The sequence below is a fragment of the Penicillium hordei genome (genome assembly GCF_028827395.1).
Source record: "Penicillium hordei strain IBT 12815 chromosome Unknown utg000004l_segment0_segment0, whole genome shotgun sequence".
Classification (NCBI taxonomy): Eukaryota; Fungi; Ascomycota; class Eurotiomycetes; order Eurotiales; family Aspergillaceae; genus Penicillium; species Penicillium hordei.
In genome coordinates this window covers 544719-560786 of record NW_026623145.1, presented here as the reverse complement: position 1 = coordinate 560786, position 16068 = coordinate 544719, and the positions used below count along the sequence as shown (strand labels likewise).

Sequence of the window (16068 nt, the reverse complement as noted above, 5' to 3'; positions counted from 1 at the left end):
ACTTGGATTGATTGATTGATTAACCTTGAAATTGGTACTGGCAATCTCCAAGAACAATGTGAATTTGGAAGATTCCGTGCGAACCCAGGATGAAGTTGCATTCCTAGCTTTAGCACGTAATTCATTATCTGCCATCGATGTCTCAGTGACCCCGGGAGTGTTCGGATAGGAAGATGGCCAATCCACTCAGCCCCTCGTCTCTTAGCTGGATCCTGGAAGAACTCATGGAAGGGGTCTCACTAAGTCTGGATGAGATCCTTACGCTAGATGATGACACTCGACAGTCACTGCTTTATCAGATAGCACGGGTTGTTAAAGCTTTTCAGGATTACCGACTGCCTGGGGCCGTTAATATGTATGGTAGCCTGAAGTTTGATCAAGGTGAAATCGTAAACATCATTTTAACGTTACCTTGTGGGGGACCGTTCCGACCTTATTCACAATTTGGGAGAGGAATGTGTACCTGGCAACTCAAAATGAGCGACCGAAGTGCTCACCTGAATGGTTGACGGGATATACCTGGTTTACGGGGGCGATTAGAAGACTTTACCGGAGAGCTCAACCAGCTTCTGGATAAAATTCACTAGCAACAGCCAACGCTGATACATGGAGACTTGCGTATGTCTAAACAAGGCGTCTTCTACATTCAACAAAGTATCTTTTCCAACCAGTCATCTTCGACTAGGCCTGCCGAGCCTACTCTTTGATCGCCCAAATACCCGCCTAAATGCGGTTAACTTCGACTTCGCTCACATTGGTACGCTTGTCTCCGAGTACTTATTTCCTTTCTGGGATCTAGACAGTCCACTATCTGGAAGCTCCGATCCTATTGGTCCCCTGCGCAACTATATCTTGGAAGGATTTCCATTTCTAGAGGAAGTCGAAGATAAGTGGAAACTTGCTCGAGCATAGGATAATGCTTTATCTGAGGTAGGAGCTAAAATGCCCTTGACGATCGACGAAGCGGGATATGTAGCAGATATATAGTAGTTCTCTCAGGATCTGTGCGTGGCCTATTGGTTTATACACACCTTGTTGGAGAAGTTGGAGAAGAGAACACCGGAGAAGCTGGAGGCGTTGACGGTTGGGAGTGCGAACAATCTAGAGAGAAGTTTGGAAGCAGTGGGGCTTCTAAAGATTTCGAGAGTAGAATAGGGCTCGCTTTTATCTTTAGTCTTTTTATGTTACTTATGAGAATATGGTTCCCATTGTAAGAAAGAGTATAACATGTGATATCGAATATGGAATATTCACGAGTCCATATAAGGCAATCCCATATATATTTTTAGTCTGCTTCCCGTGTTTCGGAGTGGCTGTGTCGTGGAAGATATCAGAATGTTCTCCCATTAATATATTATTATCTCCAGATTCTATAACGGTGGATCCTATATCGGAAAACCCCCCCGAGCCTGTTCTCTCTGAAATTGTCTCAGTTGTGCCCCTCCAAACGTCAGAAACCCATCACTCAAGGAATGAAACATCATTTTTATACTTATATGTACCCTCAATCGATTTGAAATCTAGACCCTTCATCCCATGCCAATTGAATCCACGTGACGGTCTGGAGTGCAGATCGCGGGGAACAGCCGCAAAAAAAAAGAGTCTAGAATTTGTTCAAGAGGCCGACATCCCCGTGGTTGACATCCCCTCCTTAGGCTGCCCTCGATGCGGTTGATCCCTCTCCATGGATACGCTGCCGGTAGAGATTCTGTCTAAAATCATCGACCGTAAGCCCCGGACCTTCCCCGCACCCGTTTCGACCGAGAACTGATAGTGCGATAAACAGACCTCGCTCCACGAGAAAAGGTCCAACTTCAATCCATATCAAAAAAGTTCTTTGATCTCGCCCGTGATAATAATCAGTGGAGATTACACTGCTATGAACAATCATGGGCTGCTCGGCAGGCTGCCCGCTCTGCGGCCAGACCCTCGGAGAGTGTGATTGCCGACGCGACTGTTTCGTTGACGGCCCTAGGGCAGGAGTCACTGCTCGATATCATTCAGCCTTCTGTCACATCGCTGAACGCAGACTCTGGTGATACCGGGGGACTGTCTCGGGGCGAGAGGGTGAGGGCTACAGCGGAATGGGACTCGTCAGCTGAGGGGGAGCATGTGGACTGGTATTCGGAATATATTGCTCGCAATGGGCCCATATCTTTATCATGGGTCGAGCAGCCATTGGTCCGCAAGGGTGAAGGGAAACGAGGGCAGTCCTACGAGGTCAAAGGAATGGGGCTGCTCAAAGACTGGAGTTCAGGCAGGCAGAACAAGATCGTTGCCCCGCTTGAAGATGGCAGCGTCTGTATCTGGGATCTGAATCATTCCCACTCAGCTGACTCTCAAGCAAGCAAAGGCAGGATCCTTGGAGTCAGCGAGCCTGGAATTCTCATGACCAACTTATCTGGTCGTCGGGATCATTCCCCCTCGAAGACGTCATTGGAGTTTATAAATCTAGGCGAGGGAGTGAGTGTGGATTCTCTGCGACAAAGAGCCTATTTGGCAGTTGGGAATGTCCTTAATGAAGTTGACCTGGAGACATTAAAAGTGATTTCGCAGCAGCGCTATCCTTGGTCGATTTTCGCCCTTTCCCAGGAGACAGATTACTCAGTGCCCTTGACACTAGCAACTACACTCAGTCTGCAGATCTATGACTCCAGACTGTCGGCCGTCGAGGAAGAAGAGGCAATCAGCTCGCGATGTGAGCAGGTAGCCAACCCAAACACCTCCAAACTGGGCATCTTTTCTCGCTCTGATTCACCTTTGTTCCAACTTCAATCCAATGGACAGCCACCTACTCGTATACGCAGCCCAGAACCCTCAGACAAAGGAGCCAATTATGCGCCGCTCTTCCAACCTGGCCCTCTTTCCATCCTGCACCCGCCAGCTCCTCATGTGAATACAATTCTCCTTGCAGGACGTTTCCCCAGCATCCTCTGCTACGACCGCCGCTACTTCCCTCGGCTACAGACCACAGTCCATTCCGGCGGTCGACTATGTGGTCTTGCCTCAGTACCAGCACCTCGATTCCCCATCTTCTCAGGTTCCGCCTACCCCGAGTCACATTCCGTCGTGGCATGCGGAGACTATAACGGACGAGGCTCGCTGGAACTCTATGACCTCAAACCAGCACCCGAAAAAGACCGCAGCCCTTCCAACATGACATCCATCCTGAACCCAGAATACAATAATCGTCAAAGCGCCGCCAGTTCCAAATTACTTTCGGTGGGATCGCACGGGAATCGCATCGTCTTTTCCGATGCCGAGGGAAACATCAAGTGGGTCGAGCGAAATGGTCGTTCAGAAGTCCGACGGTGGAATATCAATACCTCCCAGCCTCAGATCCCATTCGGTCGTCGCAGCCAACAGCCAACCCCGCAGACAGAAGACCAGCAGCCACGTGGGCTCTGGCCTTCTCAATCGCCGGGCAATAACGAGGTAGCCCGCAAGGTTCTCCCCACTGGTGGGAACCTTACTGGAGATGAGTTACTTATCTGGACTGGAGAGCGCATTGGCCGTGTCAAGTTTTCCATTCCTGCGGATGATGGGATGGAGCTTGATGAGAAAGAAGTTGCTGAAGATGATGATGTGTTTATGCATGCGGAGGTTGATGAAGCTACACGCGAAGAGATGCGGCATAGACGGCGTGACGATTGGGAGAGAGAGCAGAGATATGGGGATTATATGCGCCGTGCGCTTGAGAGACAGGCGGATGAGGTCCGCTGGATGGGGAATCGAGGGCTTGGCTGATATAGTTTTCATACATCAATTGCATATGGATACCCAGTTCTAGTGGGTCGGAGTGTCGGAAACATGAGTTTATATGTATATCCGAGCAGTAATCTATAGATCATGCTGTCTACTTGGAGAGTAATGCGGTATTAACGAAATCCCTAAACCTCGGAGACCTCGGAGGGGAAGAATTGTCTCTTACCAGTCCGAGGCTTAGCAATCGGCAGGTCCGCAATCCGGCTCCCCCGCGCCGAGATCACGGGCATTTCTAATGTTCTTGTCAGCCAGTGACTCAAATTGCTAATATTCTTCTGATTTGTTTGGTTCTAGGCCATTTCGAATATTCCTGCTCTTGATTAATTCTTCATCTTCTTATCACACCATATCTCCTACACCCCAACGCACTTTAAACCACTCATCCTCAAGTTCCTCAGTGAGGGGCAAAAAAGAAACCAAAATGCCTTCCCCCACCGAAATCGCACACCAATTCGACTCAATTGAGGATACAATTGCAGCATTTAGTAAGTGATACTCCTACACAGGGAACTGACTTCACCAAAACGAGCATCCTGCTACTCACGGCGCCATCCGAACCAACCAAACCGCTAACGAAGACCTACAGAGAATGGCGAATTCATCATTGTTCTGGATTCGCAAGACCGCGAAAACGAAGGCGACCTAATCATCGCCGCCGAGTCCATCACAGCCGCCCAGATGGCCTTCCTGGTGCGCTATACGAGGTAAGAGCACGACCAAACCAAGACAGCGGCGGGGGACCGACTACAAAGGCCCCTCCCCGCGATAGCACACGCATACCCACGAAAGCAATGCGCCCATCCAAATCCCATCTCAACAAAATTGGCTAACAATTCCAAAACACAGCGGTTTAATATGCGCCCCGATCACCCCGGATCTCGCCACCCGCCTCGCGCTCCCCCAAATGGTAGCCGAGAACGCCGACCCGAAGTGCACAGCCTACACAGTCACAATCGACTCGAGCGACGACTCCGTGACAACAGGAATATCCGCCGAGGACCGCGCACTGACATGCCGCACACTCGCCTCGCCCACAGCGCAGATCGATTCCTTCCGCCGGCCCGGCCATATTATCCCTCTGCAGGCGCGTCCTGGCGGCGTGCGCGAGCGAACGGGTCACACCGAGGCTGCGGTCGATTTCTGTAAGCTTGCTGGTAAGGCGCCGGCTGGTGTTATTGCCGAGCTTGTTGAGGATGGGGAGATTGTGGAGGGCATCGCAGAGATCGCGGGGAATAATGGTATGATGCGTCGGGATGGGTGTTTGCGATTTGGAAAGAAGTGGGGTATTAAGGTGTGCACTATTGAGGATTTGGTGCTTTATTTGGATCGTGTTGAGGGTACTGGTGCTGCGAATGGGAAGCATTGAGTGGTGGGCTTGTATTTGATCTACGGGTTGTTGTGTTCGGATCGCTTGTGTTGGGCCGTGTGCTTTGGGGTACTTTGTACATCACTACGCCTTCTCTTGGATACCTTTTTTTTAGATGAATTGATGCAAATATGGATAGAGTTGTGTATTCGGTGGGTGCGAGTATGAGTGTAGAGAGATCGTAGGTTCACTGGCCACATGAATACACGAGGGAACATTCGCTACATACATAACAAAAGGTGTATGGAATTGATTATTTGATTATTTGGGTATCTATCATTTTCTGCGTGTAGTGTATAAATGTCAATGCCGGCGAAGCAAATGTAAAAACAATGAACGAGTTTCCATGCCACGACAATGAAGCCGCATGCATCTTCCCCCAAACGCCAAAGCAATGCAAAACAATAATTGTATCAAAGAAAAGTCTGATGTGGCACCGAGGATAGTGAGACCGGTGCGACATCCTTGAACAACTCACTTACCGTTTGAGATGCGAGTAGTCCCTGAGAATGCTCGTCATATGAGTGTTGGTGGTCTTTCCACTTCGGCGTGGCTTCTTGGACTTCTTAGACGGCGCAATGACGCGCGGACCAAGAACCTTGTTCTTGTTGGTAGGTGTGATACCGAACTTGTCCAATTCTTCCTTCACCATATTCACATCGGGAACCTTGATCTTGTCCCAAATCTGTTTGAACTCATCGTCGAAGTGTTCGATCAGGGACGGGTCGTTAGGCCACACCATCTTGGGATGGTCATCCTTCTTGTTTCGAGTCACAAGCAGTTTCCCCTCCTTCTCCATCTGATTAATCTCTTCCTCGACGGTGGGCCAGCCCTCCCTGAGTTCGCGAACACTCATACCCGCCGCGGTGGTCTGGGCTTGGAGATATTTCAGGAGTTGCTCCGAGTTTCGAATGTTGTGAGGTGGGCGGAACCTGAATGTGCCCTCACCGTTCGCGCCGCTCGGATCAAACTCAACCTTCTCGTGCATCTGAAGAATGCTCCGAAGAGCCTGCACGTAGCCCTGGTCATGGGCACGGTGCTGCAGTGACAAGTATGAGATGATATCCGAGAACTTGAGTGGAATGTTCTTGTTCTTCATGTGCTCGATCGCAAACAGCACTTGCGTCATAATATCTTTGCCCGTGCCTGTGTTGGCCGGCTGAGAGTAGACTATATCCGGGTCATGGCGCTTCTTTTTGATCTCGGTGGACGATGACGGGGTCGGTGCGGACGACGGGACCTGGGAACTGCTGGCAGAGACCGGTTGGTTACTGACCACACGTCGCTGCGTGGGCATGCGGTTTGCCGACTCCACAACACTAGCGTTGAAGCTTTTGAGCTGATTTTGAAGGTACGACATGGTTGCGATGAAGGATCGGGGATCGTTGAGACTCAAGAGAAGAATGGAACAGAGCTGAGATGGCAACCACTTGATTTGATCTTGATCAGGCTGGGCGATTCAAACCAGGCTCGGCATATGTACCGTGAGTATTGCCTGAAAGAAAAGAAGACAACACCCCCGAAAAGAGTTGTTGTGTAGATAATGAGGAGAGCCTAGTCAAGCAGTTAAGCTTCGAGGAGAGTGGCTATTAAAAGATTGAAGGCCAGACAAAGAATGTCACGTGCCGAAGCTCAGCAACCCAAAGCGCGGAAATGGATCTCAGACGCCCTTGAAGTCACCTCACCACCATTTCTTTCAATTACCATTTCATTCAATTCTTCGTCTTCTCGCCTCAGAAGACACGCATTTTGTTTGTTCTCATCGTCATGACCTGAGGTCCCTCGGCCAGCGCTGTGTGTACTTGTCTGTGAACAGTACACGGCGCGCCTGTCCTCGAGGACCCAGCTCTAGCTTGCGCCGCTCATACTTGCTTTTCTTGATTTATCCGCCACGACAGCCCTGTGCTGTTGCTCGTTCGACAACATGGCAGAAACTGCCGTTCAACTACCCTACCTATCATCTCACTATGCGCTTCCCGAATCGACACTCACGACCTTAAGGCAGGCTCCAACTGTGGAGCTTGTCAATCAACTTTTAGAGTCAATCAGTAAAAAGGCACATGAATCCGATGAGCTCAAGTCCGACAAGCTTCGCTTGGAGGTAGAGCTTGAGAATTCCGTGCGCAGCAATGAATCAAAGGTCAAGGTTCTGAAAGCCAGCGTGGAGAAGGGACACGCGGAAGTCGCAGATTTGAGGAAAAAGTTGCACGAAGCTGGTATATATCTCTATCTTTTGTTACTACGGACGAGCTCCTCTCTAACATTGAATAGAAACTACCCGTTCCTCGCTCGAGACAGAGATCTCTACACTGAAATCCTCGTCCACGTCTAACGAATCCGAAACCACATCTTTGAAAACGCGGATTTCATCTCTGGAGGCATCCAACAGAGACACACTGGGCTTGCTCGAATCGAAATCTGCGGCCTATGACAAATTGGCCGAGGAGCTCTCGCTTCAACACAAGAAAACCATCGAATTACGACGTGAACTCTCCACCGCGGAGCAGAGTCTCCAAAGTGCCAATGCGGCATCTGCCAGTGCCCGCTTCCGCGAACAGAGCCTTCAACAAGAACTAGATCTCACCAAAAAGAACAACGAATGGTTCGAGACCGAACTCAAGACAAAATCTGCTGAATACATCAAGTTCCGCAAAGAGAAAGGTGCTCGGATCTCTGAGCTTCAGCGAGAGAACGAAGAGGCAAATTCGACAATTGACTCTCTCCGCCGGAGTGAGAACTCGCTCAAGAGTCGCCTGGATGAAACAGAACAGCGATACGAAACCTCTCTGGCTAGCATTCATCAGTTGAAAGAGGAAGCCATCCAGGCAACTGAATCCTTCCGCATCGAACTCGACAGCTCTAACCGATTGGCCGAGTTACAAGGATCTGCTGCCCAGACGGCCAAGCAACGGGTGCAAGAGTGCCAACTTGCTCTCGAAAAGACAAAGGATGACGCAGCACAGGAAATTTCGCGTCTCCGTGTGGAGCTTGAGACGGAGTCCAACGACAAAGCAGCTGCGGAGCGCCGAATTGGTGAGCTTGAGGCACTTGTTGCCCAGCTTGAGTCTGAACCTGCTAGAGGAAGATCAGCAAGCCCCGCTGTATCTCTCAATGGAGGCGCACCTAGTACACCTCTCCGATCAAGCATCATGCGCGCTGGCACTCCTACTGGCTCGTTCTCCCCCCGCGCGTCTCGTGGCAAGGGTGGCATGAATGTTACCCAGATGTACTCCGAGTACGATAGAATGCGCACCGCTCTTGCAGCTGAGCAGAGAACCTGCCAGGAACTCCGCAATACCGTTGATGAGATGGTTCTTGAGCTTGATTCAACCAGACCCGAAATTGAGGAGGGACGAGCAGAACAAACCCGTCTCGACCACGCTGTTGTGGAGATGTCTACTCTCCTCGAAACGGCCGGGAAGGAGCGGGATAACGCCCTCAAGGAAGCCAGGAAATGGCAAGGTCAAGTCGAGGGCTTGGCTCGTGAGGGCGACATCCTACGTCAGCAACTTCGCGATCTGAGCGCTGAAGTCAAAGTTCTCGTACTGGAGGTTGCTGTCGCAAAACATGGCGAAGAATACGACCGCGAGGAGCTCGAGAGAATCGCTCGGGGTGAAGTCGAAGAGTCGTCGAAGGATCTCAATGAAACTGGCCGCTTTATCAGCAAGCATCTCACAACTTTCAAGGATCTTCACGAACTCCAGGATCAGAACCACACTCTCCGACGTATGTTGAGAGAACTTGGTGACAAGCAGGAGGGTGAAGAGGCCCAAGCCAAAGAAGCTACGCGACGGGCAGAAATTGACGAGTTGAAGGAGTTGCGGATCCGCGCGCAAACAAACCGCGATGAGATTGCAAACCTTAGCGCACAGATGCAGAGCTACGTCAAGGAGCGTGACACATTCCGCAGTATGCTCATGCACCGAAAGCCAACCGTTGACGAACAGTCTGTCTTCTCACAGTCCATGCCTCTCGGGGCTGCTCCTCAGGGAGCTATGGAGGCCTCCGGACCTGACTACGCTGAGTTGCTCCGCAAGGTCCAAGCCCATTTCGATACTTTCCGTGAAGAAACGACGACAGACCACAAAGCACTCCGGCAACAGGTCAATGAGCTGTCGCGTAAGAACAGCGAGCTTATGTCCGATATCAGTCGGTCAAGCAGCCAGCTTGCTGCGGCTTCCCAACGCGCGGAGCTTTTGCAGAGTAACTTCAATATGCTCAAAACCGAGAACACCGAGATCCAAAAGCGTTATTCTGCTCTCTTCGAGAATGCTAACCGACAAGATCTCCGCACTCAGCAAGCTGCTGAAGACCTCGTAGAGGCTAAGGGTCTTGCTGAGAGCCTTCAGAGAGAAAATGCCAACCTGAAGGCTGAGAAGGATCTTTGGAAGAATATCGAGAAGAGGCTCATTGATGATACCGAGAATTTGCGGAACGAGCGCAGTCGTCTGGACTCATTGAACGCAAATCTTCAAACCATTCTCAACGAACGTGAACACACCGACTCCGAGAGCCGACGCCGACTCCAAGCCAGCGTCGAATCGCTCGAAACCGAACTGCAATCAACAAAGCGCAAGCTCAATGATGAAGTGGAGGAATCCAAGAAGGCTAGCATGCGCCGAGAGTATGAGCAGGAGACATCACAAAAGCGAATTGACGATTTGGTCACCAGCTTGAGCGCTGTCCGCGAAGAGCTAGTTGCCGCCAAGACCACCCGTGATCACCTACAGTCCCGTGTAGATGAGCTTGCGGTTGAGCTTAAGAGTGCCGAAGAGCGTTTGCAAGTCTTCAACTCGAGACCAAGCATATCTGCTGGTACCACCGAGGGGCTTACCGAGGGTCAGGAGTCTGGCGAAGGAAGCGGCCTTTCACGGGAGCAGGAACTTTCAATTGAAGTTTCTGAACTGAAACGCGACCTAGAGTTAGCCAAGGGTGAACTTGAACACGCCAAGCAATTGGCTGAGGATTACCAGGCCATCAGCCAAGCTAGTGAAGAACGTCTTGAGTCTGCCACGGAGACGCATGATCAATACCGCGAGGAGACCGATCGCCTTGTTGAGGAGAAGAACGCCAAGATTCATGACCTCGAAACTCGCATTGAAGAGATCTCAGCTGAACTGTCCGCCTCCAACACTGAAATGACCAAGCTCCGGGAAGAGCAAGCGGAGGCAACGCGCCGCCTGGAAGAGCAGAAGGCCAACTTCGAGTCGGAGATTACTCGCCTCAAGGCCGACAATGAACGACATGTCACGGCTGCACAGTACCATCAGGAGGACCTGAATGCGCAAGCCGAAATCGCCAAGCATGCCCAACAGAACTACGAAACTGAGCTTGTTAAGCACGCCGAGGCAGCGAAGAATCTACAGGTTGTTCGTGCAGAGAGTAACCAGCTCAGGCTCGACATTGCTGAGCTGCGAACCCAATCCGAAGGCTACAAAACGGATCTATCTCAGAAGGAGGAAAGCTGGGCGGAGCAACGAGCCACGTACGAGGGTGAGCTCTCTGAACTGCAGAAGCGTCGGGAGGAGGTTCTCCACCAGAATTCTGTACTTCACACCCAGCTGGAGAATATCACCAGCCAGATTTCATCCCTGCAGAAGGACCGAATGAATGTTTCGGATGATGAGCAGGAGGGCGACCAGGGGGCCCCCAATCTCGAGGGCCTCCAGGAGGTCATCAAGTTCCTGCGGCGTGAGAAAGAAATTGTGGAGGTTCAGTACCACCTTTCCACCCAGGAAAGCAAGCGACTAAACCAGCAACTCGACTACACGCAGTCGCAGCTTGATGAGACCCGCCTCAAGCTTGAGCAGCAGCGCCGTGCTGCGGCTGACAGCGATCACAACGCGTTGAACCACAACAAGCTGTTGGAGACTATCAACGAGCTCAACGTTTTCCGTGAAAGCAACGCCACTCTCAGAAACCAACTGAAACAAACCGAAGCCGTGCGTGATCAAAAGGTCGCCCGTGAGAATGAGCTGGTCCAGGAGATTGAACCCCTCAAGACCAGGATCCACGAGTTGGAGAGCCAAAGTGAAGCCAAGGATGGAGAAATGCAGCTTCTACAGGCCGATCGCGACCGATACCAACAGCGTATTCAGAACATCCTCCAAAAATACGACCGTGTCGATCCTACTGAAATGCAAGAGCTGAAGGAGAAGCTCACGGGCCTCGAGAACGAAAAGACCGAGGCTGTGTCCGCGCGGGAAGCTCTCCAAACCCAGATAGAGTCACTCCAGGCTCAAATTGCCGAATTCCCAGAGCAGCTCAAGCAGCATTCCGATGAACGCGCGCAAGATTTGCGATCCAAGCTCACAGAGCAATTCAAGGCACGCTCTAAGGACCTTAGCGCGCGTGTTAAGGCCAAGCAAGATGAGCTCAATGTGGCGTTGCAGGAGAAAGAGGTCATCCAAGCGGAACTTCAAACTACAAAGAACGAATTGGAGGCACTGAAGACCAAGGTGGCAGAGGCGCCAGCCAATGTGTCACCTACTCCTGCCCCTGCCCCTGCTCCTGCTACAGAAGAAGAAACCCCCGTTAACCCCACCCCGGCTTCACAATTCCCAACCGCAACCGTTGAAATCCCTGGTCCTGGTGACGCTCAGAGGATACAAGCCCTTGAACAGAAGATCCAGCGACTCGAGGCAGCTCTTGCCGAAAAGGATGGACTTCTGGCAACACAGACCAGCGAACAAGATGCGAAGATCAAGGAACGCGCAGATCGCCTCAAGGATATGTACAACTCTAAGCTGAACGAGGTCAAGGCTGCTCACCGTCAAGAAATTGAGAAACTGTCCGCCGGTGAACAATCCGCACCTGGAACACCAGGTGCGGGCCCTGATGCAACCCCTGCAACGCCGTCGAAGACGTTTGAGCTTGCCGGATTTACTATTCCCGAGTTGACAGACGCTCAAGCAAGAGAGCTGGTCGCGAAGCATGAGACTATTCGCACCATCGTCCGCAACAACATTCGTGGTGGAGTAGCGCGCGAGCAACAAAAGTTCCAACAAGAAACCCAAGCCTCCTCTAGTGCCAATGAAGCCGCGCTGGCTGGACTACAACAGAAGTCGACTGAAGAAAAGGAGGCCTTGATCAAGGCCCATGAGAATGAAATCAAGGAGAAGGTCAACTCAGCTGTCGAACTTGTCGAAAAGAAAACAGCTGCCCGTCTCAGCATGCTTGACACCAGATTCCGAACTGCGAATGCCAAGATTGATGTTGTATCAAAGGCTGCCACGGAAACTCCTCAAAAGCCCGTTGTGGAAGTATGGGAAATTGCAAAGACTGCTCGCCCTGCACCGGTCCCGGTTCCAGCTGCTAAGCCGCCCGTACCAGCAGCAACCCCAGTCCAACCTGTTGCTCCCACTCCAACTCTAGCTGCGCCGCAAGTCCCAGTTACAGCTCCCTCGGCCCCGGCTCCTGCTCCGGCCCCTGCGCCTACCTCTGCCCCTGTGGTAGCAGCCCCGAATGTTCCAACGGAGCAAGTCGCGCCTCCTGCTGCGCCTGCTGCTGGGCCTGTTGAACCTGCTGCCCCCCAGCAAGGTGAGACACAACCCACTGCACCAGCCAATCCGTTCGGCCAAACTCAGCAAACCGATCAAAACCAGCAGGCCTCTTCTCTCCCCAGCAAACCTCCCGCTGGAAACCCACCTGGCTTGATGCGAGCTCTTCAATCAGGACTTCCTATTGCACGAGGCGGACGTGGTGGACGTGGCGGTGGCCAACAATTCGGCCATCAGCAACATGACCAACAACAGCAGCAAGCTCACGGTCAGAGCCAAAACCAGCGCGGCCCAGGCCTTCAGCGAGGTCGCGGCGGTCGTGGTGGACAAGGTCGCGGTGGTAACCAAAATCAAAATAACGCTGCCCAGGCTCAGACCCCCACTGCAAACCGTGGGAACCTGAGTGCTTCGGCCCGTCAGTTCATTCCGGCCGGCAACAAGCGCTCTCGTGATGATGGCCCCGACACTACCGCCGAGGGTGGAAGTGGTGGAAAGAGACAGAGAGGCGGTGGTGGCCCACAGCCTCGTGGCGGAGGCTCTTCTTAAGCAGCCATCGCCGTTTCACGTTTTTCTGTTCCATTAATGTATTCTCGATCTCATTGACAAATGCGGCGTAGACCCGTTCATGAATGGGTTTCTACGCCTGCTTATGCCATATGGCGTATTGCTTTTCATGCTTTACCCTGCTACGCCGAAAGCAGTTTGATTTCTTTTGTTTTGTATGTATCTATTGAATGTGTGGCGTTCCTATGGGTTGCTAGTCCTTACTCTCAATTGATCAAGTTCAATTGAAAGTATCTCGTATACCACCATTATAACCATCGAAGATAGAGTAACTATTATAAACGAAAACTGGGGTATAAGCTGCTAGAAGACAAGGATGTATCCAAGAAATGGTCCGACAGAAGAACGCAAGTTCAAAATAAACAAGAACATCGACAAGAAAGCATATTGAAATCACTTCTTCCTCCCCCCAGCAGCGGGAACAAGCATTCTCCCAAGTACTTCCCTCTCCTTCTGCAAAACCATTAACCTCGCATCCTCAATAACCTCACCCGCTGGCGCAGGACTAGGAAGAGGCGTCTGCGCAACCTGCGCAGCACCCACAACAGCCGGACTCGTCCCCTTCACACCACGAGCTCTCTTCCTTCGCATACCCGGGCCCTGTCCATAGACAACAACCCACTCCGCGACAGATCCACCAGCAGCAATTTCACACCCGGAACACACTTTCGAGTGTGCACCGATATCCGCGCCCCGACGAATCGTCACCAGAGCCTCGATCGTAGCAGAAGAATGAATATGAGCACCGGGTTCAACCGTCGCCAACGGCCCAACAGTAACGAAGTATGAGATCCGCGTAGATGTCTCTTTCCTAGGCTCGGGTGTCGACGCCCCAGACTCCGTGGGTGATGTGCTTGCTGGTCTAGACGGTGACGGCGAGCGAGATGAAGTTGGCGGAGCGCCGATTACCGCTTTCTCGCTGATTATACAGCCATCGTCGACGACGATTGGGCCTTCGTATGCGTAGAATTTCGCGCGGGGGTGGATGACTGTTCCTGCGCCGATGGTGACGAGGTGTCGGCCTTGGAAGACGACGGTGTCTGCGATTGTGGCTGTTGGGTCGGCTTTTAGGGGGGCTTTGGGTGGGCCGGAGCTGTGGGAGGAGGAGGAGGAGGAGCGGTGGGTATTTGTTGGAGGTTTGAGGGTCGCCATTTTGGTGATTTGGGGTTAGAGGTGTGTTTCGGGGAGATCTATGATCATAGGGTGTTACTGTTACTGTTTTGGAGCTAGCTCGCGCCGCTTTTTGGGGTACGTCTCTTAGTCAGCTCGATGAAATGCTTGGGCAGCCATGGATCCATGTATGGATAAATAGATGCAGTCTCAAATGTTGATATATTTTATCGGTATAGAACGGTACAACATAGGAAAATGCATTCGTGATATATTCGGAGCCGGGTATCTAAAATTTAAAAGCCAAGTCTAAAGCGCCCCATCCCCCAACGTAGGAACTACCGGATAAGACAGCCAATGACCCTCATGGTTCCTCCGCAGTCTCTGGCTTGATACCGTTACGCTTCCTCCAAGCTCGAACGCCCCGGTCGACCTCATCTCTGGTCATCCCATCGCGCACCAAGCAAAATGTGACACCCAACTCTGTCTCCACGTTCCGGTTCCGCGCCTCATCATCGAAGAACAGCATATCCTCATAGGCAACAGTACTTGTCTGCTGAATCTTCGAGAAATGCGATGTCTTATTTCCCGGGTAGATCTGGATAAAATCAAAGTAATCGAGGGCGCGGATGGTCTTAGCGTTCGCGGCGGGGTTATCTGAGAAGGTGGGGATGATATGTAGGGATTTGAGCATGTCGCGCGCTAGATCAGGGGCGTGGGTTCGAGATGCAAGGGCCAGTGGAATCAAGCGATGTTTGCAGGCGTAGACTATCGACGAAACTGCCGGGTAGAAGGCGAAGGACTCTCCCCATCTATTTGAGATAAGGAATGTGGGGTTAGAAATCGGACTGGCTTCGAAATGATCAGATGTCAATCGGGGGATTCGTACCTGTCAACGGCACGGGAGTTGTTGTCCCGTGGCTTGATAGGGGCGCTGACATGTGTGTCAACCCAGAACGGCCACAAGGTGTAGTCCAGGTCGAAAGCGATCAATTTTGGTAGAGGGAGGCCGTCGGTGAAGGTTTCGGGGGCCACAGAGGAATCCTCCAAAGGCTGAGTGTTTTGGCGCTTGGCTCGGACCATGTTTGGTACAAAGAACGCACGAAGAATGAAAGGAAGTTCGGAGGAATTCGAGAAGGAAATGAACCATGGAAGAGGTGCCCGAGGATGAGCCAGGGCTGGACTGGCACGTGAAATCTGATACGGATGACGATTGCGACCAGTGAGGGAATATCCCTATCGATAAAGTGGGTCCGGGCGAAGTATACAACCAGGATGCGGACCTACTGACGAGTTAGCAGACAATATTGTTTCGAACAACTAGGCAATCTAGACAATCGATGAAAGCTCACGGTGATTATGGGTAGCACACGCTCATGCGCATAAACCGGGAGTCTCACACCAGGCGACGGATAGGTCCTAGAAGATCAGACCAAACAATGGGACGTGGAGATTGAAATCAGGTCTAGAGAATCAGTAGTACATAGACCATCACGGGGATTGTATCCTCCAGTAGCAAACCTGGTGAACACAAGCTATGGTTAGAGCGATGTGACAGCACAATATTTATATTGACTTAGCAGAACTCCATGACAACAATGTGACCAAAGGGGTGTTGGAAGATAGCTTTCTTCTCCAAACACCCGGGCCAGCCGAATGTTTAATGAAAAAAGAAGTCTTGTTGACCGGGAGTAGTGTAAGTGCAACAAGGCGTGTGCAAGTACAGAGGTCAAGTCACGAACTCAAAACGTTAGAATAATTGGG

The 16068-nt window shown here is 51.6% G+C and overlaps 6 protein-coding genes across 6 annotated transcripts; 3 read left to right on the top strand and 3 right to left on the bottom strand.

The window, feature by feature from the left end:
* Nucleotides 1-1684: 1684 nt before the first annotated feature.
* N7537_007500 (uncharacterized protein) lies at nt 1685-3747 on the top strand (the record flags this gene model as incomplete). Its single annotated transcript, XM_056898557.1, has 2 exons — nt 1685-1727; nt 1787-3747. 2 exons carry the CDS (start codon nt 1685-1687, stop codon nt 3745-3747), a joined length of 2004 nt encoding a protein of 667 aa, XP_056750633.1.
* Nucleotides 3748-4138: 391 nt separating this feature from the next.
* Nucleotides 4139-5131, top strand: N7537_007499 (3,4-dihydroxy-2-butanone-4-phosphate synthase RIB3; the record flags this gene model as incomplete). The annotated part of the gene is made up of 3 exons (XM_056898556.1): nt 4139-4250; nt 4352-4469; nt 4612-5131. Exons 1-3 carry the CDS (start codon nt 4187-4189, stop codon nt 5129-5131), a joined length of 702 nt encoding a protein of 233 aa, XP_056750632.1. The 5' UTR covers nt 4139-4186.
* A 478-nt stretch (nt 5132-5609) lies between these two features.
* On the bottom strand, nt 5610-6491 carry N7537_007498 (transcription factor TFIIE subunit TFA2; the record flags this gene model as incomplete). The annotated part of the gene is made up of 1 exon (XM_056898555.1): nt 5610-6491. One exon carries the CDS (start codon nt 6489-6491, stop codon nt 5610-5612), a length of 882 nt encoding a protein of 293 aa, XP_056750631.1.
* Nucleotides 6492-7055: 564 nt separating this feature from the next.
* N7537_007497 (putative filament-forming protein (Tpr/p270)) lies at nt 7056-13176 on the top strand (the record flags this gene model as incomplete). Its single annotated transcript, XM_056898554.1, has 2 exons — nt 7056-7347; nt 7403-13176. The coding sequence occupies 2 exons, from the start codon at nt 7056-7058 to the stop codon at nt 13174-13176; spliced, it is 6066 nt and encodes a 2021-aa protein (XP_056750630.1).
* Nucleotides 13177-13587: 411 nt separating this feature from the next.
* On the bottom strand, nt 13588-14346 carry N7537_007496 (transferase hexapeptide domain protein; the record flags this gene model as incomplete). Its single annotated transcript, XM_056898553.1, has 1 exon — nt 13588-14346. The coding sequence occupies one exon, from the start codon at nt 14344-14346 to the stop codon at nt 13588-13590; it is 759 nt and encodes a 252-aa protein (XP_056750629.1).
* A 322-nt stretch (nt 14347-14668) lies between these two features.
* Nucleotides 14669-15387, bottom strand: N7537_007495 (Mg-dependent acid phosphatase; the record flags this gene model as incomplete). Its single annotated transcript, XM_056898552.1, has 2 exons — nt 14669-15116; nt 15194-15387. The coding sequence occupies 2 exons, from the start codon at nt 15385-15387 to the stop codon at nt 14669-14671; spliced, it is 642 nt and encodes a 213-aa protein (XP_056750628.1).
* Nucleotides 15388-16068: the final 681 nt, after the last annotated feature.